This window comes from Camelina sativa, chromosome 3 (assembly GCF_030686135.1).
Source record: "Camelina sativa cultivar CO46 ecotype springtype chromosome 3, ASM3068613v1".
In the NCBI taxonomy this organism is placed as follows: Eukaryota; Viridiplantae; Streptophyta; class Magnoliopsida; order Brassicales; family Brassicaceae; genus Camelina; species Camelina sativa.
The window spans coordinates 4,718,199-4,737,183 of record NC_141882.1 but is presented as its reverse complement, the minus strand read 5'-3'; the positions used below and the strand labels follow the sequence as shown (position 1 = coordinate 4,737,183).

At 38.5% G+C, this 18,985-nt stretch overlaps 6 protein-coding genes across 10 annotated transcripts; 3 read left to right on the top strand and 3 right to left on the bottom strand.

Moving 5' to 3' along the window:
- Positions 1-27: 27 nt before the first annotated feature.
- On the bottom strand, positions 28-6,477 carry LOC104770748 (uncharacterized). The gene is made up of 3 exons (XM_010495209.3): positions 5,519-6,477; positions 5,278-5,319; positions 28-374 (listed from the first exon to the last, which is right to left on the bottom strand). The coding sequence occupies exons 1-3, from the start codon at positions 6,336-6,338 to the stop codon at positions 244-246; spliced, it is 993 nt and encodes a 330-aa protein (XP_010493511.1). The 5' UTR covers positions 6,339-6,477; the 3' UTR covers positions 28-243.
- LOC147946581 (uncharacterized) lies at positions 462-1,944 on the top strand. The gene is made up of 3 exons (XM_087508953.1): positions 462-565; positions 785-1,865; positions 1,907-1,944. The coding sequence occupies exons 1-3, from the start codon at positions 515-517 to the stop codon at positions 1,942-1,944; spliced, it is 1,170 nt and encodes a 389-aa protein (XP_087365079.1). The 5' UTR covers positions 462-514.
- A 2,607-nt stretch (positions 6,478-9,084) lies between the features above and the next one.
- Positions 9,085-13,115, top strand: LOC104770715 (aspartic proteinase A1). Of its 2 annotated transcripts, none has more exons than XM_010495176.2 (14): positions 9,085-9,231; positions 10,102-10,454; positions 10,540-10,600; positions 10,775-10,869; positions 10,944-11,056; positions 11,148-11,316; positions 11,405-11,444; positions 11,572-11,636; positions 11,732-11,845; positions 11,941-12,005; positions 12,145-12,301; positions 12,397-12,516; positions 12,609-12,697; positions 12,781-13,115. In XM_010495176.2, exons 2-14 carry the CDS (start codon positions 10,107-10,109, stop codon positions 12,863-12,865), a joined length of 1,521 nt encoding a protein of 506 aa, XP_010493478.1. In that variant the 5' UTR covers positions 9,085-9,231; positions 10,102-10,106; the 3' UTR covers positions 12,866-13,115. The 2 variants fall into 2 exon arrangements, with proteins under 2 accessions (XP_010493478.1, XP_087364519.1); XM_087508393.1 differs by having other exon boundaries at positions 9,130-9,347.
- Positions 13,116-13,327: 212 nt separating this feature from the next.
- LOC104770706 (uncharacterized) lies at positions 13,328-14,917 on the bottom strand. Of its 3 annotated transcripts, none has more exons than XM_010495166.3 (2): positions 14,478-14,917; positions 13,328-14,024 (listed from the first exon to the last, which is right to left on the bottom strand). In XM_010495166.3, exons 1-2 carry the CDS (start codon positions 14,758-14,760, stop codon positions 13,642-13,644), a joined length of 666 nt encoding a protein of 221 aa, XP_010493468.1. In that variant the 5' UTR covers positions 14,761-14,917; the 3' UTR covers positions 13,328-13,641. The 3 variants fall into 3 exon arrangements, with proteins under 3 accessions (XP_010493468.1, XP_087364521.1, XP_087364520.1); XM_087508395.1 differs by having other exon boundaries at positions 13,328-14,041; positions 14,478-14,893; XM_087508394.1 differs by having other exon boundaries at positions 13,328-14,041; positions 14,478-14,617.
- A 121-nt stretch (positions 14,918-15,038) lies between these two features.
- Positions 15,039-16,594, top strand: LOC104770688 (pentatricopeptide repeat-containing protein At1g11900). 2 transcript variants are annotated; one of them, XM_010495157.3, is made up of 2 exons: positions 15,039-15,144; positions 15,437-16,594. In XM_010495157.3, exons 1-2 carry the CDS (start codon positions 15,136-15,138, stop codon positions 16,472-16,474), a joined length of 1,047 nt encoding a protein of 348 aa, XP_010493459.1. In that variant the 5' UTR covers positions 15,039-15,135; the 3' UTR covers positions 16,475-16,594. The 2 variants fall into 2 exon arrangements, with proteins under 2 accessions (XP_010493459.1, XP_010493457.1); XM_010495155.3 differs by having other exon boundaries at positions 15,046-15,161.
- Positions 16,546-18,924, bottom strand: LOC104770678 (25.3 kDa vesicle transport protein SEC22-1). The gene is made up of 6 exons (XM_019243407.2): positions 18,737-18,924; positions 17,974-18,195; positions 17,506-17,666; positions 17,263-17,409; positions 17,031-17,107; positions 16,546-16,894 (listed from the first exon to the last, which is right to left on the bottom strand). The coding sequence occupies exons 2-6, from the start codon at positions 18,159-18,161 to the stop codon at positions 16,811-16,813; spliced, it is 657 nt and encodes a 218-aa protein (XP_019098952.1). The 5' UTR covers positions 18,162-18,195; positions 18,737-18,924; the 3' UTR covers positions 16,546-16,810.
- Positions 18,925-18,985: the final 61 nt, after the last annotated feature.

The following is an 18,985-nucleotide window of genomic DNA, read 5'->3' as shown; positions in this document are numbered from 1 at the left end:
TTGCTTGGTATTCCAACAGATTTACTATTCGACCAAAACGAAATTAATTAACTAGTATATGATATACAAAAATGTTTATCCCGAAACTTGTAATATACACAAAATCAAAGATAAAAAAGACAAGAAAAAGAAAAAGAAAAAGAAAAAGGAAAAAAAAAAAAAAGACAAAAAAGAACGAAACAGAAGAAAAGAAGAGTGTGACCATGCTTTTGTCTTTGTATAACTATGATTTTATTAGAGCTTTTAGAAAATTCTGTTCTCATTGCTTTGAACACCACAAGTGACCGGAGCCTTGGCTCTCACTTTCCTCAAGTACCAATACACTCCACCCACAACGCCGATCGCTCCGGCCGCCGAAACTGCCGTCACTGTTCCTGTTAGCGACAAAAGTTTCCGGTTCAAATCAGGTCACAACTTACAAGTATAGTCATAAAGTAATAAGATGACCTAAAAGTTTGTTGGAGATTGGTTTCAGGTTAGCTATCGGTTTACTCTAATTGCAGTTGGTTTCGTCATGGTTATAGGTGACTTGGCCGTGAAGCTGTTTGGTCAATATGTCAATCCCGTAAGATCAGCAAAGTTAATATAGCTTTCCTTGTATGTATAGATATGATTCGTATGGATCTGCTCTCTCGAGTATATATGTTTTTGTAAATCAAGTCATAAGGGACACACAGAAAACTTTGGAATCTCTGTTTCTTCATGGTATCAGAGCTTGAATCATTTTTTGTGAAATTAAAGGTTTTTCTTATCGTTTTTTTTCACGACAATGACGGACGGACAGACTCAGACGAACCTGAATGGGAATTTTCCCACGAACCCGAATGGCACTCCTGCCACGAACCCGACGAATCTGACGAACGAAGTGAGAAGAACTATCTCACCCTATGATTTGACTTCAGCTGATAATCCTGGCGCTGTGATCTCACATCCACTGTTGAAGGGAGCCAACTATGATGAGTGGGCGTGTGGAATGAAGACAGCATTGTGTTCTCGAAAAAAGTTTGGATTTCTCAATGGAGCAATTCCCCGACCTGAAGAAGGATCTCCAGATCTAGAAGACTGGTGGACGATTCAAGCACTACTTGTGTCTTGGATAAAGATGACAATCGATCCGGTGCTTAGGTCGAATATCTCACATCGAGATGTTGCTAAAGACCTCTGGGATCATTTGCAAAAACGGTTCTCGGTGATGAACGGACCAAAACTGATGCAAATCAAGGCTGAACTCGCTGGCTGCAAGCAAAGGGGGCTGTCCATCGAGAATTATTATGGCAAGGATAAAGGTGTGGTGTGTAAACATTGCAATCGTGGAGGGCACGCATCGGAGAGTTGTTATGCTATCATTGGATATCCGGAGTGGTGGGGAGAGCGTCCTCGCAGCCGTTCTGTACCAGGACGTGGCCGTGGTGGAGCAAGCTCCAATGGAGGTCGAGGACGCGGGTCTGCAGCATATGCTAACCGTGTTTGTGTTCCGAACCTTGACGTAACAGAACACGCCAACCATGTGGTGACTGATTGTGATCGTGAGGGTCTCACTTTAACTGAGGATCAATGGCGTACCATCAAAAGGGTCCTCAATGCTGGCAAGGACGAGCCCACCGAAAAGTTAACCGGTAAGTCCAACGTTCCCTCTTGGATTATGGATACAGGCGCCTCTCATCATTTGACAGGAAAGTTTGATATTCTTACAAATGTAAGAGATATGCCTCCGGTTTTAATTATTTTGGCTGATGGTAGAGAAAGGGTTTCTGTGAAAGAAGGGACAGTTAGACTTAGTTCAGATTTGGTTATGAATTCAGTCTTCTATGTTGAGGAGTTTCAATCTGATTTGATTTCCATTGGACAATTGCTGGATGAAAACCGTTGTGTTTTGCAAATGACTGATCACTTTCTTGTGGTTCAGGACCGCACTTTGAAGACTGTGATTGGGACGGGTATTAGAGCAGGAGGAACTTTTTACTTTCGTAGTATGGAGATCGCAGCATCAGTCACTACGAAAGAGGAGAAGGCGTATGAGCTGTGGCATAAAAGGATGGGTCATCCTTCTGCGAGAGTAGTCGGTTTACTTCCTGCAATTTCTGTTTCTGTTTCTTCTTCAAGTTTAAATCAAGCATGTGATATATGTCTCCGCGCAAAGCAAACTCGAACTTCATTTCCATTGAGTATGAATAAGACATCTCGTATTTTTGAGTTAATCCACTGTGATTTATGGGGACCTTACCGCACAACTTCTCATTCTGGGGCCAAATATTTTCTGACAATAGTGGATGATTATTCTAGAGGAGTTTGGTTATATTTGTTGGCTGAAAAACGTGAGGCTTCTGGTCATTTAAAAAATTTCTTAGCTTTAACAGAGCGTCAATTTGGGGTGCAAGTTCAAACAATACGCAGTGATAACGGTTCAGAGTTCATGTGTTTAACAAAGTTTTTCCAAGAACACGGTATTCTTCATGAACGTTCGTGTGTTTCTACGCCTGAGCAGAATGGCAGGGTTGAAAGAAAACACAGACACATTCTCAATATTGCGAGGGCTTTACGGTTTCAAGCGCAACTGCCTTTAAAGTTTTGGGGCGAATGTGTTTTAACAGCGGCTTACTTGATTAATCGAACTCCCAGCTCTATTTTGAACAACAAAACTCCGTATGAACGTCTTCATAAGAAGCCTCCTCAGTATGGACATTTAAAAGTTTTTGGGAGCTTGTGTTATGCTCACAATCAAAAACGTCACGGCGACAAATTCGAGTCACGAAGTCGACGGTGTTTGTTCGTTGGTTATCCAAATGGTCAAAAAGGTTGGAGATTGTTTGATTTAGAATCACAAGAATTTTTTGTCTCACGAGATGTGGTCTTCTCCGAATCTGAATTTCCATTTTCTCCAAGCTCGACAATGGAGGTCTCTCACGTTGATGAAGAAGATACACCAAAGTTGTGGGCTTCAATTTCTAGTGGCCCATTACAAGAAGAACATCTTAATGTCCCTCAAGGCCCGTTACAATATTCAGGCCCAAATGAAGAAAGTCAAGGTCCACGTGAATTTGAGACCACGTCTTCATCTTCCAATGACTCTCCTGCGGCTACGACGGAAGCAGAAACCTCGCCGGTGCTCACTCCCTCTGGATCAGCCTCGCCACCGGAATTAAGACTAGATTCCGATTTGACAGCTTCAACCTCTACAGTTGCAGCTCCAGTTAACCGGCCAAGTTCTCGTCGGAATAAACGTTCGAAAGCGACGGTTGGTGGTCCGATAGCACAACCTCCTCCCCGTCAAAGTAAGCGAAAGAGAGAAGCTCCTGTCCACTTAAAAGATTATGTTGTTAATTCTGCTGCTTGTGAATCACCGAATTCTTTCTCCACCAAGGTACGGTACCCAATTTCGAAACAGGATTCTAAAAAGCGTTTTTCTAAATCTCATGTTGCGTATATGGCTGCGGTTGCAAAAGCCGTTGAACCAAGATCGTATAAAGAGGCTGTTGCTGATGACCGTTGGAATAACGCAATGACAACCGAAATTGATGCTCAAGAGGAAAATGGTACATGGACGATAGAAGATTTACCTCCAGGAAAACGAGCAATCGGCTGTCAATGGGTCTACAAAGTTAAATATCACTCTGATGGATCCGTTGAGAGGTATAAGGCACGACTTGTTGCACTTGGCAACAAACAAAAAGAGGGTGAAGACTATGGTGAAACCTTTGCCCCTGTGGCTAAGATGGGAACGGTGCGAATGTTTCTCGACGTTGCATCAAAACGAAACTGGGAAATCCATCAGATGGATGTCCACAATGCATTTTTACATGGAGATCTTCGCGAAGAAGTCTACATGAAGCTACCTCCTGGCTTTGCTGCTTCTCATCCCAACAAGGTATGTCGTCTACGCAAAGCCTTGTATGGTTTAAAACAGGCTCCACGATGCTGGTTTGAGAAGTTGACAACATCATTGAAGAATTATGGATTTAAACAATCCTTGTCCGACTATTCTTTGTTCACTTTGACCAGGGGAGCTGTTCGGATCAATATACTGATTTATGTTGATGATCTGATAATTTCGGGGAGTTCACCAAAGGCAAACCAAGATTTTAAAGATTATTTGGCATCATGTTTTCACATGAAGGATTTGGGACCTCTAAAATATTTTTTGGGGATAGAGGTTGCAAGGAACTCGGCAGGCATATACATATGTCAGCGCAAATATGCGTTAGATATCATCTCTGAAACTGGTATGATGGGAGCAAAACCAGCGACTTTTCCACTAGAACAAACTCATGAGCTCATGTTGTCTGAATCACCTCTTCTTCCTCAGCCCCAACAGTATCGACGGTTGATTGGGCGTTTGATCTACTTGGCAGTAACACGGCCAGACCTCGCATTCTCTGTTCATATGCTGGCCAGGTTTATGCAACAGCCACGTGAAGATCATTGGGAGGCTGCGCTTCGAATCGTTCGTTATTTAAAGTCTGATCCCGGCCAAGGTATTTTGCTGCGTCGAACAGGTGATTTTCAGATCACTGGGTGGTGTGACTCTGACTATGCGACTTGTCCCATATCTCGAAGGTCTGTTACTGGTTATATAGTTCAGCTTGGTGATTCACCAATTTCATGGAAAACTCGAAAGCAAGAAACCGTGAGCAAGTCCTCTGCAGAAGCGGAGTATCGGGCAATGTCATTTCTTACATCAGAACTTTTATGGCTCAAACAGTTGTTGCTTACTCTGGGAGTTCGACATGATCAGCCAATGGTGGTGTGTTGTGACAGTAAACCGGCCATACACATCGCAACAAATCCCGTATTCCATGAACGCACTAAACATATAGAGATTGACTGCCATTTTGTTCGTGATGAGCTTGTTCGTCGTAATCTTGTTCTTCGTCACGTTGGCACTGAATTTCAGCTTGCGGATATTTTTACAAAACCCCTTGGTCGAGACAGCTTCGCATCGTTTCGGATCAAGTTAGGCATACGAAACTTGTATGCTCCAACTTGAGGGGGAGTGTTGGAGATTGGTTTCAGGTTAGCTATCGGTTTACTCTAATTGCAGTTGGTTTCGTCATGGTTATAGGTGACTTGGCCGTGAAGCTGTTTGGTCAATATGTCAATCCCGTAAGATCAGCAAAGTTAATATAGCTTTCCTTGTATGTATAGATATGATTCGTATGGATCTGCTCTCTCGAGTATATATGTTTTTGTAAATCAAGTCATAAGGGACACACAGAAAACTTTGGAATCTCTGTTTCTTCAAAGTTCAAATAGAAATTATTGTAAAACTTGGTTAGTTACCTGCGATTGCTCCGACGTGTTTATGCTTTAGGAGGCTTGGATCTGCAAATTTATCAAAAGTTATTGAATCGTACGTATTACGCTATTAGTACTGTATAACTCAGAATCACATACTTTTTAGTTTTATAATCTATATAAGAACTCAAAATAATGTCTAAGTAGTAGTTATGTATTTTTTAATATCATTAACATAAGATTAATTGTAGTTCGAACGAACAAAATATTGAAATAAACATTTTACCTTTGCAATAAGTAGTGGCGTTGCCTTGTTTGCAAAGACACAGGAAATCTCGAGTCCTCGTATTAAACCCACAAACTCCAGCACCTTTAGTCGTTTCTTGGCAAAGAAGGCACTTCATAGTCACTGGAAACTCGTAATCTACCCTAATCCCGTACTCTGGAAATTGATCATACGGTGCATTCTCCACACCCGTACTCCTCCAATACACGCTTGTATATGTCGCGCAGTTCTGCAGCATGAGCCTAAGAGACTGAGTTGCCTTCGGGTAATACGAACAACAAGAAACCCTAGACCCCAAAGCAGAGCCGCATTCGGGCAAATGCCTGCATAGGTAGCTTGAGCTATCGCAAGACGAGTCACATCTATCTGGAAACCTTTCGCAGAAGAGCGGTTTTGGCTCGACGATCACTTTCTCGGGGTTGCAGTTGAAGAACAAGTAGTCGTTTTGAGGGGAGACGGTGAAGTGTGTGCTGGAATCGATACTGAAAGACCTAGTGGGTCGAAAATTGTCTCGATCTTGACAGTTCCACATGAATGGATCGGAGACAAGAAGGTGAGGATCAGAGTAGCTTATGGATTTAACAGGGTATTTACCAGACGGTGTTCTAAGTTCGAGCTTGGTGTTGTTGTAGGAGCAAATGAGCATGTGTCTGTAATAAGGGCTACCACAACCGTCGTCGATGGAAAAAGGGTAATTTATCGGAATGTTGCCGCAAGAAGATCTGCAGAGATTTGATTGGGATGATGTTGTTGATGATTGAAGAAGGATGATGGCCATGAGAAGGAAGAAGAAGACTAAGTAAGAGTGAAGTGGAGACATTGCTAAAAATCAGGGGTTTTGATTTGATTATTGGGCATGTCTTATGAGATTATAATTTGGTAATGTGAAGTGTTGAGTAAGTATAGAATGTCTTGTTAAGGAGTTTAAGAATCAATCTTGTCATGTGCTTGTTAATAGCTAGTTACTTTTTTTTTTTTGTTAAACTAATAGCTAGTTACTTTAGAATTCTGTTTCTCTAAAAACAAATATTAAGTCTTCTTTCTTTTTCTTTTTAGTATATAAAGTATTGATATTGATATTATGTCGAGTACACCATAAAGAACGAATTTTATCTTGGAACAAAAATTACAACTCTATATATATAATAACTTGAACAAAAACATTAAAGAAACATTACATGGATGAATAAGAGTATAAATATAAGAATCACGTTAATTTGTATGATTATGTTGGGCGGCTAAATAAAATAGTACGCAGCTCCAAAGAGAACCGTGACAATGGCATTTAGCAATTAAAACGGAATAATGTTGCAATTAAATTATGACCTTTAAAAATCAAATTCTATAAACATATATAGTGCACGGCCACTTGGTGATTTTTCTAACTTTTTAATTTAACTAAAAAGTAGAAATCACAAAATCTTGGTAGTGTGGGTGAGTTATCTACTGGTTAAAGAATGTGTTTAAATATGACTACATGCGTTTTCAAGTTATCGACTTTTATAAGATACTCCATTAACGTTAAAATCAAAGTTAACCGAATCTAATGTTGAAATTTTGATCCATTTTTTATTCGTTTTATTTGAATGGCGTCCGGAACTAAAATCAACCGCGCACTTTGTGAACAAATAAATAAGGCTGGATCTTAAGAATACGTACATTCGATAAATCGAACTAATGGCACTTGCTTGTATATAAGTTAGCAAATGGAGCTAGCTAGCTACTCAGCAGAGCGGAGGAGTTCACAAATTCTGAATTCCAAGCACCCTATTCCAAGTGAAATCGCAAGAAGATCGTTTCTTCGAGGATCGGTGAGAGTACATTATAATTACGTACGTGGTATAATGTTGTTGTAACTAAGTAAAAATGGGTTGGGTGCGCGGGCGCCATACAAATTCTAATATCGTGTATTCAGTTCCGAATATCCAAAATATTTTCTTTTAAAACTATATTAAATGGAATACTATTTTTAAAACCATATTGGGGTAGGCCCAATATAAACACCACATTACATTGATCCACCATGTCTAGTAGAGTAATTTCAATTGTTTTTTTAAATAAAAATAAAACTAGAGACCAAATTCTATGCAAAATGAAACTATAACAGATTTATAGTGATAGAAGTCAATCGAAGAGAATTATCCAATTCATTTCTTTTATATAGATTTTCCTAGATTTCTACATGTATATTATCAGAGTTTTTTTTTTTTTTTTTTTAATATATGAAGCTCGATTTAAATAAACACACTGCACGGATTAGGCCGTGATATCGACAACTCCAAGATGGAAGATCGTGCCAATAAGGTAATTTCCGTACGTAAGAACAAATATTTCTTTGATCATAACTATTAATTGATATTTCAATAGTATTAATGTTTTTTTTTTTGGTCTTCAGATGGCGGATTTAAAGAAATTAACATTGGAGAATAAAAAGCTAATTAAAGAAACGCTTACACTAACCCGGAAGAATCAAACTTCACTTGAGTTTAACGCCGAATTACAGGTAACAGTAATCAGTACTTACATCCAAAGTAGATCAATGGGCTAACCAATATATAGTTTCTTATTACTAATATACTACATAAGACTATATAGTTCAAAATTTGTATGAATACGTTTCCTGATCTGACGTAAACTATTTGATTTTTTTTTTTTTTTTTTTTGCAGTTGGCGAAATTACAAGCGGAGAATGAGAAGCTTAGCGAAGCAGTTCTTACACTCACGAAGAAGAATAACATTTTACTTGAGATGCAGTCCGATTTATATAAAAAGGTTATCATATTGCGCCGGAACTAGAGATAGTTAATGAGCAGTAGTATAGTTAGAGACCTCTTTTTTGTTTTTGTTTTTGTATAATCTTGTAGTCGAAGTCGAACATCAGTGAATTTAAAGTATTTTTGATAAGCAATAACAAGCTAAGTCCATATAGTCAAATTCTTTTTTTCCACGAGACAGAATCGAAAAAGGTTAAGAAAGTGAAATACGTACGTGAGAGGAGTAATGATGTACATAAATACGTACGTGGTATAGAGTTGTTGTAACAAAGTGAAAAACACTCGCGAAAGAGCAGGCGAGTATATAGGTAAACCGAATGATTTTAACAGAGTGGGTGCGCCATGCAAATTTTGTAATACGTGTTTTGTGGGATCTTCAGTTCCGAATATCCCAACTATGAAAATAGATTCTATATCTTTTCAAAACCTTATTGGGCTTCCAATAACCCCCCAATATAAACATCACATTACATTGATCCACCATGTACAATAGAGCAAGTTGAAATCTTCAAAATGAAGCCTTTCAATTTAAGTCATCTCAATCCAACGGTTAAGAAATCAAAAGAGCACGTAATCCACTCTAACTTCGTAAACACTTGATTGATTTGTTCGCTAAATATAAAAAAACATCGTGATACGTTCGGCCTTCCTATCCATTCGTCAACGACGAAATCTAACCGTCCATTATAACTAATCCAACGGCTCGAAACGAAAGATTAGCCAACACGAAATATCTCTCTTTTTTTTCGTCTGACGGGATTATACAGTGGGCCCCACCTGTAATTGTCATTTAGGGGAGACAGCGCTGTTAAGTTAGCATATCCCCTTTTCCTCTTCGTCACAGTCACCACCATAAATGTAAAACCATCTCTCCTCTTTCTTGTTTTCTTCAACAATCCTTTCGTTTCATTTCTCTGAAGAATCTGGTGCTTAGCTTTGGTGAGCTCTCTCTTCTTACGTAAAAGACTCATCAATTCTTCAATTTCTTTATCGTCGATTCTCTTATGTGAATTTTGTTGTTCATAGATCATTTTAATTTTCTTCTGAGCATTTAGGTAAGGGTTTTGTTTCCGATTTTTTTTTTTTTTTTTTTTTTCTGAATAGCTCTATTTTTCTAACATCTGATTAGTAGATTCGCTTAGATTTTGCTCTTTTTTCCATGATTCTTGTATTGTTCGTGGCTAATTTTGGTTTCACTAGTCATTTCATCGGTGGTTATGTATTAGGTTTGTTTGATTATGTAATCGGACTGTGTAATTGATTTGTGTTTCCATTAAATTAAGAAGAAGAAGATAAATTAATTGATCGATTGTTACGATACTTGTATGTAATGATTATTCTTCTGCATGTGAGTTTTGATGCTTGTTGAATTGGTTCAAGTTTTTTTTTGGGGGATGGATGTTTCTAGGGTTTTTGTTGTAATCATGGTATTTGCTTTTCTGATTTCGGCAAGATATTAATGTTGATTTCATGATTTGTCAAGGTTTTTGTGATTTTGCTATATTAATATCTTCCACGCTAGTGCTTCGTGGCTGATTGAGGGAGACCAAGTAAACTAATAGTAGTAATTTTTTTTTACAATTTGTTGCGTGTAATATTTTCCTTCCTTAATCTGTTTGAGAAGGACCGAGTAAGTCTATTTTTAGTCACTTAAGTCTTAATCCTTTTACAAATTTTAATTATGTTTTCAGCATTCAAATATGGACAGTTGTAGTTGACTTGTGTGTGTGTGTTTGTATGTCATCTGCTTTTCAGCTTGATGATTGTTTTTATTCTAACTTTCTTTGTTTTATGTTGTTCAATGAATAGGTAAAATGAAAATATACTCTACAGCGCTTGCTCTTTCACTCGTTGTGTCCTTCCTGCTGTTTTTTACTGCCTTTTCTGAGCGCAATGACGGGACCTTTAGAGTTGGCCTGAAAAAATTCAAGCTGGATCCCAAGAACCGTCTTGCAGCACATGCTGGTTCCAAGCAAGGAAAGCCCCTGAGAGCTTACACTCTTGGAGATTCTGAAGATGCTGATGCTGTCGTCCTGAAGAACTACTTAGATGCTCAGTACTACGGTGAGATCGCTATTGGTACTCCACCTCAGAAGTTCACTGTGGTTTTCGACACTGGAAGCTCTAACCTCTGGGTGCCATCGTCAAAATGCTATTTCTCAGTAAGCAAACATTTGTTCTATAATTGCTAACTGTGATTATGTTACTTTTTAGAAGAAAACTAGATGTGCTCTGCCCCTTGTGTAGATTGCTTGTCTCTTGCATCCCAAATACAAGTCTTCACGCTCAAGCACATATGAGAAAAATGGTTGGTTCTTTCTTCATTTGAAACTTTCTGCACTTGGATTTCCCAGTTGGTAGATAATTTACATTTCACTCAATGCAGCCTCTAGAATTCATGTTAATGTGCAGAGGATCTTTGTCACCATTGTTAATAATATGAGCCGTGAAGTTATAACTAACTCGCTGGTTTTTTATGCAGGAAAATCTGCCGCAATACATTATGGCACTGGTGCTATTTCTGGTTTCTTTAGTAATGATGCTGTCACCGTTGGCGATTTAGTTGTCAAGGATCAGGTAAACTATCTATCCTACTTTGCATTTGTCCTTCATCGTTGACCTTCCTTCTTAACATTTTTCTATCTCATCAGGAGTTTATTGAGGCAACCAAGGAGCCTGGTATAACATTTGTTGTAGCTAAATTTGATGGAATCCTTGGTCTTGGATTCAGAGAGATCTCTGTTGGAAATGCTGCTCCTGTTTGGTATGCTTGCACTTTCTTCTTTTAATTGGGTTGAATTTACTACATTCCTTTACTGTTAATCTAATGCCAAGATGCCTATTTTTTTTTACAGGTACAACATGCTGAAACAAGGCCTTATCAAGGAACCAGTTTTTTCATTTTGGCTTAACCGTAACGCAGATGAGGAAGAAGGTGGTGAACTTGTATTTGGAGGTGTTGATCCAAATCATTTCAAGGGCCAACATACATATGTTCCTGTGACACAAAAGGGTTACTGGCAGGTTTGTTATACATCTCTTTCTTCTGTGGGTTTTTCATTATGTTTTCCTGTGATTGTCTAACTCAAGCTATACATGTCTTTTGATATAGTTTGACATGGGTGATGTTCTCATTGGCGGCGCACCCACTGGTATGTGTAATATTGAAATCCTCGTTCTTAGTAACATATATTGTTTTTCTTAACAAATTCAAAAAGGTATAGCTATTTATGTTTGCTGGTGACAGCTAATTCTAATGTTTGAGTTGCTGTTATACAGGGTTCTGTGAAAGTGGCTGTTCTGCGATAGCAGATTCTGGCACATCTTTGCTTGCAGGTCCAACGGTAAGCAAGAACGAAGTGGCTTTAGCTTTATAGAATTATGGTTAGTTAAATAGTATTTGTAGTGATACTTCTATTTTTGTTTTTTGTCTGTGTAGACTATTATCACCATGATAAACCATGCTATTGGTGCGGCTGGAGTTGTAAGCCAGCAGTGCAAGACTGTTGTGGATCAATATGGGCAGACCATTCTGGATTTACTTTTGTCTGAGGTTAGTGTGCTTGACTAGCTAATAAAATCTGTGTGACAAATCAAATATTGTGAAATTTTTTTTTACTTACCATCCATCTCCCTTGCGCGTTGCAGACGCAACCGAAGAAAATCTGCTCGCAGATTGGTCTGTGTACTTTCGATGGCACCCGTGGTGTCAGGTAATGTTCCACTCGTCTCATCAATGTTATAGAGAAGTTCTAATATTTAGACATTGCAATTAATCAAGATCTTCATCTTGGAATACTTTTTTTTCCTTCTGATCTGCTGATATTTGGTATGTTTATTTCAATCCGTTAGTATGGGCATTGAGTCGGTGGTGGACAAAGAAAACGCCAAATTGTCCAATGGTGTTGGAGATGCTGCATGTTCCGCATGTGAGATGGCAGTTGTGTGGATACAGAGCCAGTTGAGGCAGAACATGACTCAAGAGCGCATATTGAACTACATCAACGAGGTAACCAATGAGGGTCCATTTTAACACTTCTGGCAAACAATAGTTATTGTTGTTGTCCTGATTACTGAATGGGCTTCTGTGGGTTTTCTTAACAGCTTTGTGAACGCCTTCCGAGCCCAATGGGAGAGTCTGCAGTGGACTGCACACAACTCTCAACGCTGCCCTCTGTTTCACTCACCATAGGAGGCAAAGTCTTTGATCTTGCTCCAGAGGAGGTATGGTGTTGAACAGTTTAGTAAAAGATTCATATTATTTTGTTACATCATCTCCATCTACTAATCTGTTGGCACTTGTATGGTGCGAGCAGTATGTTCTGAAAGTTGGCGAGGGACCTGCGGCACAATGCATCAGTGGATTTATTGCACTCGACGTTGCTCCACCTCGTGGACCTCTCTGGTAAACCCTTGGCTTTATTACACAGTAAAATTTCTTATTTATTGCTTCCTTCTTCTAACCTACGGTGGTAAATAATGTGACAGGATCTTGGGAGATGTGTTCATGGGCAAATACCACACCGTTTTTGACTTTGGTAACGAACAGGTCGGGTTTGCAGAGGCAGTGTAAACACGGGTTGGGTTGGTTTCGGGTATGGTTTTAGTATGAACAATCTGTGTCTCAAAGTGTTGTTTGTATGTTTTCTGGAGTTGAAGACTTCGAGTCGTGGTAGAAATGGTGGCGCAGGTCCTTTATCTTTAATGGTTTCCTAACGAAAAAAAAGGCCTTTGTAGTTTTGAAGGCATTGGCTTTGTAAATACCTTCTGCTAAGTAAGTTCGATGGTGAAAACTTTAATAAAAAGCCTGCCTCCTTTGTTTATGCTTTGTAATATTTTCGTACGTATCAGATGATTCGAAAAAACACAACGTTATAGCATGAACATTGGAGAATAATAAACAGGTTAGTGATGAAATGAGACTTGGACCTTAATAATTGCTGTCTTATATTAATGAACCTGAATCGATGTATTAAGAGCTTGCATTCTCCGCGAATTTTGAAGTCTAGACAAGTGTATCTGAATGAGCAAGTACTTCAAAGAAACTGGAAGTTATACTTTGCGGCGACTGTATATCTATCTACATGGTAGGAAAGAAGAACCAATTCGAATAGTTTTTGTTGCAAAATGAACCAGTTACAACCGAGTTACATTTTCGTAGTGTAGAAGAATTGAGCATTTCTATTTTAGCTAACACACTCAAATAAGAAGCCAACCTATCTTTGTTTTGTATTCTCTGATCTTTCCCCATCATCTTCCCCGTTAGTCCAATAACACCAAACTCCCGATATCAAACTCGAAACAAATGGTAGCATCACGCAGAGATCTAAAATCTTGGAGTAGAGTCTCTCAAGTATTCTTTTTGCTGCTTGAACGCGAAATTTTCGAATCCACAGTGTGCAATTGGTCTCGAAGATCTTGGTTTTCCTCAAGCAACCGGTTAAACTCGATAAGGAACCCTTCAGATTGCTTTTGCAGAGCAACTGCACTGGTTTTCTGGGTACGGATTTCTTTAGACCTTGCTTCAAGCTCAGAGTTCAGCTGCTCTTGCCTTTTCTGAAGCGACATTATCTCTTCTTTCAAGTTTTTAATTTCATCCAAACCTCTGGCCTTTACACCTTCCAACAATGCTCCTTCCTTCTTTATAACTTCCATAGTCTTCCTTCTTATGCGTAGTTCTCTCATGTAATGATGTAGCCTGTCTATCATCAGTCCAAGGAATAGAAAACCACCTGGAAGAAAACACCAACTAAGATTTACCAAAAGCATAAGAGTCCAACGCACATAAGAAACCAAACTAAAACTGGAAAAGCCAAGTTCATATAAGACTATATGGATCCCTCCAGAGCAAATTCGAATGTACAAGGTTTAATCAAAGCAGTAGTTTGAGCTAAACAATCACACTAGCAATCAAAATTTACCAAAGCAGCCAAGGCTTGAACTGAAACAAGATAAGCCAAATTGATAAACCAACCTATACTATAGCTCTAGCAACTCCAGATACGAGTCTCATCAATGTAATCGAAAATTCAAGAGCTAAACCAACACTTTTAGCAACCTATGTTAGACAGGAGTAACAAGATCCAGCACAAAACATTCAGGAGTTTCTAAAACAAATATATGGATCTCCAATTCTGTACTAGTTAGAGCGGAACCGGATCTAAGAAGAGAGGCGACGAGCTTACCCATAAGAGTCGATTCAAGGAGATGCTTAGCCATTATAACCTCATCTGTAGGGTTCACAGCACCATCCTCGATCCAACGTTTCTGGATCGCCATCATATTGTACACACTCGCCACAAAAAGCACAATAACCGTCGCCGAAACAGTCTGAATCACCACAGGTCCACGGCCACGCTTCGCACGATCCAAGCTCATGATCAACAGCTTCCGAATCGGAGTCTTGAACGAAAGCGCCACAATCACAACAACCTCGAAGAGTACAACCACGAAGAGTAATTGCTCCATCTTCGTTTGATCTCTTAGGGAGTGTGATCGTCTAGGGTTTTGAAAATGGAGATAAATCAAAACAATTCAACCAAGCGAATTTGAGAAACTTTTCTCGTCGGAAAATACGAAGAAGCGAAGTTGAAGTCGCGAGGAAATTTAATAAGCTGTCAATTACATTTTTGCTTTTGAAATTTTGATAATTTATCTCATTAGTCCCTATATTTTAAGATTATTTACAATGTAGCTTAATAGTTATGGATTTGTAATCTTAACCCAAAAAACAATTCGATTAATAAAAAAAATCAAAACCTGAAATTGTTTAACAAGCTCTCTGGAGAAAAGCTACAGAGAGGACGATGATGAAGTGGTCGATCGTTAAGAGAATCCCCGTCTATGGAGGAGGTTCGTTTACTTCTATGGTATGGATACAACAAAAATGCCCCCACCCTTTTCGTGATTTATGTTTTTGTTCGATTCGATATATCGATGATTCACTCTGTTGATTGTGTTAATGCTCATCGAGTTTCCTACAAACGTTTGATTCGATAAAGATATGAAATTGCAAAACATTGTTGCTCTTCCGAGTCTGATCGATAAATTGTGTTTGATTACGAAGTTTTTGACGAATTCGATTCACAGTGTTTAGCTTCTTCTTCTATTATTGCAATTTTTGATTCTTTTGTGTATTTTGCAGAAGCATATGGTGTTAGTTCCAGTTGATTTGAGCAGGAGCTGCTCGTTCTCTGGTATGCACTCCTTCATAAACACAGGAGAAGAAGAAGAACTCGTGAAGAAGACGGTTAACCATAGTGAAAGTGGTTCGAAGATCATCAGCAAAGTCGATTATATGAATCTTGTTGAGAAGTATACAAGAGATGGGAATGTCTCTGCAGCATATGACTTGTTGCAGTCCTTACAAGACAAAAACATAAGCTTGCCTTTTTCAGTTTTCAAGAACCTTCTTGCAGCAGCGGGTGAACAGAACGATATCAAGCTTTCTTGTAGAATTTTCAGGGAGCTGTTGGTCTCGCCGGGTAAGGAACCATTGAGTTCAGATTGTTATCTCAACCTCGCTAGAGCATTCATTAACACGGATGATTGCACGCATTTGATGAGTCTTCTCAAAGAGATATCGGAGTCGTGTCTTCCATGTAGGTTGATAGTAATAAACAGAACTGTCCTTTCATTTGCTGAAACAAGACAGATAGACAAGGTCCTTATGATACTTGAGAAGATGAAAGAGTGGGAATGTAAACCAGATGTGATCACATACAACTCGGTTTTGGATATCTTGGGACGAGCTGGCCTAGTGAATGAGATGATGGGTGTGCTGTCAACGATGAAGGAAGATTGCAATGTATCTGCAAATATCATTACATACAACACGGTACTAAACGGGATGAGGAAAGCTTGTAGATTTGATATGTGTTTGGTGATATACAACGAAATGGTTCAGTTAGGTATAGAGTCGGATTTGCTTAGTTATACTGCGGTGATAGACAGTTTGGGTCGGTCAGGGAACATAAAGGAATCGTTGAGGCTTTTCGATGAGATGAAACAAAGGCAGATTCGACCATCAGTTTATGTCTACCGAGCATTAATTGATTGCCTGAAGAAGTCAGGAGATTTTCAGAGAGCATTGCAGCTTTCAGATGAGTTGAAGAACACTTCTTCATTAGATTTGGCAGGTCCGCAAGATTTCAAGAGACACTTGCCGTCACATAGACGATAAAATAGCCTGTTTAAACTGTTATAGATTCTGTTAGAAACATGTATACATGTATGAAATTCAAACACAATCTATTTTTGTTTAATTATGGTTCTAATTCAATTTTAAAGAAGCCTGAGAAAATGACAATGAATGTTTTTAAGAGTATAATGGATGATTATATGACCAGTCTCATAAAGTTTGCATACTACAGAAGTACAAAATGTGTCAAAAGTTTCTCTCTGAAAGAAAGAAGATATTTTGGTGCCGCAATCTGAGATTTGAGTCCACGGTCTGAGGTCGATATGTGTCTGGAGAAGTCTGCTAATTTCGAAAAATAGCCTTTTAGGTTCCTCCTTTTTACCATAGCTTGGTCTTGACCCAGAATAGGAGGAAAACTACACCGAGCACAATTGCAACTGGTGCCCATTTCCGGATCAAAGCCTGGTTAACCAAATTATGTTTCAGAACCATATGCAAACTATTTGATCTATAAGAAATCATGATCACAAGGAATGAGAGCATCTCATAACCGTGTGATCAATATAGCATTGTGTAATGAAAGGTATAAAAAAATCACCTGACGGTTCAAATCTTTAGCCTTATCAGCATATTCACGAGATTCTAATGTTAACCTGCTCGACATCTCGCTCACCTCTGCATTAAGAAAAACAAGAAGAGGAAATGGTACATGGTACATGGTAAGCATATTGTCCAGCTGAATATCATAAACGCAAAATTAGTGGTTGCAGTTCTCCTTATTCTAAAAGCTTAATTTCATGATCATAGGACAAGTACTGAATGGGACTTACGGTCCAGCTTTTCACCAACACCTAAGACTTCTTGCACATTCCGCGTCATTATTTGATGAACCTCATAGAGTTCATCATTCAACTTAGAAATATTTCGTTGCGTACGAGTGTCTTGGTACAGTTTCTTGGTTTTCTGTATGAATGTATCTACAAAAAAAAGCAAAGGGGGTAAAAGACTGAAACCAGGAAGGTAAGTTTCCAAGATACTGAATAAATACAGAAGAAAATCTACACTACACATACCAAATTTAATAAAGGCATAAGGGCGAGCAGCTGTTTCAATGTTAGGTCCATTGACACGTTCAAATTCATTCTTGAGATCTTCCAGGTATTGGAAAGCGAGTTTCTTTGGGTAAGAGCGGTCACACATTGTCAAGTAGCAAACACGTCCTTCTATGATGTAACTAAAAAATTTCTGGTCAAGGAAGCATAGATATTTGGTTCTTTCTTTCATCATAGTTCCAAGTCAAAAGCATACAAATGTGAAAAATTTAAACAATGCCAGACACTGGTGCAAATCTACGAGGCAGTCAAAATTTTGAATCTAAGTAAACTATCTGCAATCCTTATTATTATAAACATAGTTCTAATGAGGTACGTTACCTAGAAGATTTCTTTAAAGCGGGACTTATATCTATCAATCAACAAAATTTTGCATTCAGAAAACGAACTAATAAGTAATGAGGGGAAAAAGGCAGATGTGAAGGATACTGGAAAATATAGGGGCCAGTTTCAACAGACATTCTTGAAGCGTCATTTTGACCTCTGGAAAGATTCTTAAACAAAGCCTTGACCTGTTGCTTATACATATCAGAATCAGGTAAGTCGCGTCCATCATCGAGTCCCTCTGCTAGAGGCAACCCGTCAGTAACACGAGCTATCAAAGTCATTTTCACCATCTTTGCCTTACTTCCTTTTCCAATAACAAATTCACTGCAATTTTCAAAACAAGAATATGAGTCCTGTAACTCACTAAATTCAACAAAACCAATCTGAAGATGTAAAGGCAGGTAACTGAACCACATATGTCTAAAAGACTCAGGTTCTAGCGGAGAGAGAACATACAACCTTAAAGAAACTCTAACTTTGAGTAAACATCAAAATTCAAAAGCTTTCCAAATTCCACATTGTGATCTACTCAATTCCAAACAAAACACATCAAGCTTCATTGGAATTCAAATCCAAAAAAATTTCATCACAAAAGTTTTCCTAAATTCCACATTCTCGAATCTACGTTTGACAAATTATACATCGAAAATTAATTAGAACAAAGACCTTAGAACAAAAACAATTACTGATTTCAAACGAAAAAAAAAATTGATCCAGGAGCTACACACTCAGGTAAGATATTCAGAACGTAGTATAGCTCCGATCCCAAACGGAAGCAAATCTCATATATCTAAAAGCAAAATTGAACAAAAAATTCACCATGGTATGTAGTACATATATAACGGAAGATTACACTTGAACAAACCTTATACAAGCATTCAAAATTGGTTCTTCTCGATTCAAAGATCTGAGAACCTGAGGAAGACGATGATCCAAGGAAAGAGAGAAGTAAATTTGTCTTTTTTTTTTTTTTTTTTTTTTTTTTTTTTTAAATTAAAGGGTTTATCAATGGGGATCAATTATTTTATAATTTATCAATTTATGACGATCTACGTTCACTGCGTTACCCTGGCCTCACGTGATTGGCTTCGTGACGCGTTTTGTTTGACATGTC

Bases quoted from the DNA above. Each gene is read 5' to 3' on its own strand.
- LOC147946581 (XM_087508953.1), top strand. From the start codon at position 515: ATGGTTATAGGTGACTTGGCCGTGAAGCTGTTTGGTCAATATGTCAAT. The intron at 566-784 runs GTAAGATCAGCA...ACGGACGGACAG, and splicing joins TTGGTCAATATGTCAATCCC to ACTCAGACGAACCTGAATGG. The intron at 1,866-1,906 runs GTTGTGTTTTGC...CTTGTGGTTCAG, and splicing joins ACAATTGCTGGATGAAAACC to GACCGCACTTTGAAGACTGT.
- LOC104770748 (XM_010495209.3), bottom strand. From the start codon at position 6,338: ATGTCTCCACTTCACTCTTACTTAGTCTTCTTCTTCCTTCTCATGGCC. The intron at 5,320-5,518 runs GTAAAATGTTTA...ATAAATTTGCAG, and splicing joins CGCCACTACTTATTGCAAAG to ATCCAAGCCTCCTAAAGCAT. The intron at 375-5,277 runs GTAACTAACCAA...TGTCGCTAACAG, and splicing joins ACACGTCGGAGCAATCGCAG to GAACAGTGACGGCAGTTTCG.
- LOC104770715 (XM_010495176.2), top strand. From the start codon at position 10,107: ATGAAAATATACTCTACAGCGCTTGCTCTTTCACTCGTTGTGTCCTTC. The intron at 10,870-10,943 runs GTAAACTATCTA...CTATCTCATCAG, and splicing joins ATTTAGTTGTCAAGGATCAG to GAGTTTATTGAGGCAACCAA. The intron at 11,445-11,571 runs GTATGTGTAATA...GCTGTTATACAG, and splicing joins CATTGGCGGCGCACCCACTG to GGTTCTGTGAAAGTGGCTGT.
- LOC104770706 (XM_010495166.3), bottom strand. From the start codon at position 14,760: ATGGAGCAATTACTCTTCGTGGTTGTACTCTTCGAGGTTGTTGTGATT. The intron at 14,025-14,477 runs GTAAGCTCGTCG...GTTTTCTTCCAG, and splicing joins CCTTGAATCGACTCTTATGG to GTGGTTTTCTATTCCTTGGA.
- LOC104770688 (XM_010495155.3), top strand. From the start codon at position 15,099: ATGATGAAGTGGTCGATCGTTAAGAGAATCCCCGTCTATGGAGGAGGT. The intron at 15,162-15,436 runs GTATGGATACAA...TGTATTTTGCAG, and splicing joins GAGGTTCGTTTACTTCTATG to AAGCATATGGTGTTAGTTCC.
- LOC104770678 (XM_019243407.2), bottom strand. From the start codon at position 18,161: ATGGTGAAAATGACTTTGATAGCTCGTGTTACTGACGGGTTGCCTCTA. The intron at 17,667-17,973 runs GTATCCTTCACA...GAAATTTTTTAG, and splicing joins ACTGGCCCCTATATTTTCCA to TTACATCATAGAAGGACGTG. The intron at 17,108-17,262 runs GTAAGTCCCATT...TTCTTAATGCAG, and splicing joins TGTTGGTGAAAAGCTGGACC to AGGTGAGCGAGATGTCGAGC.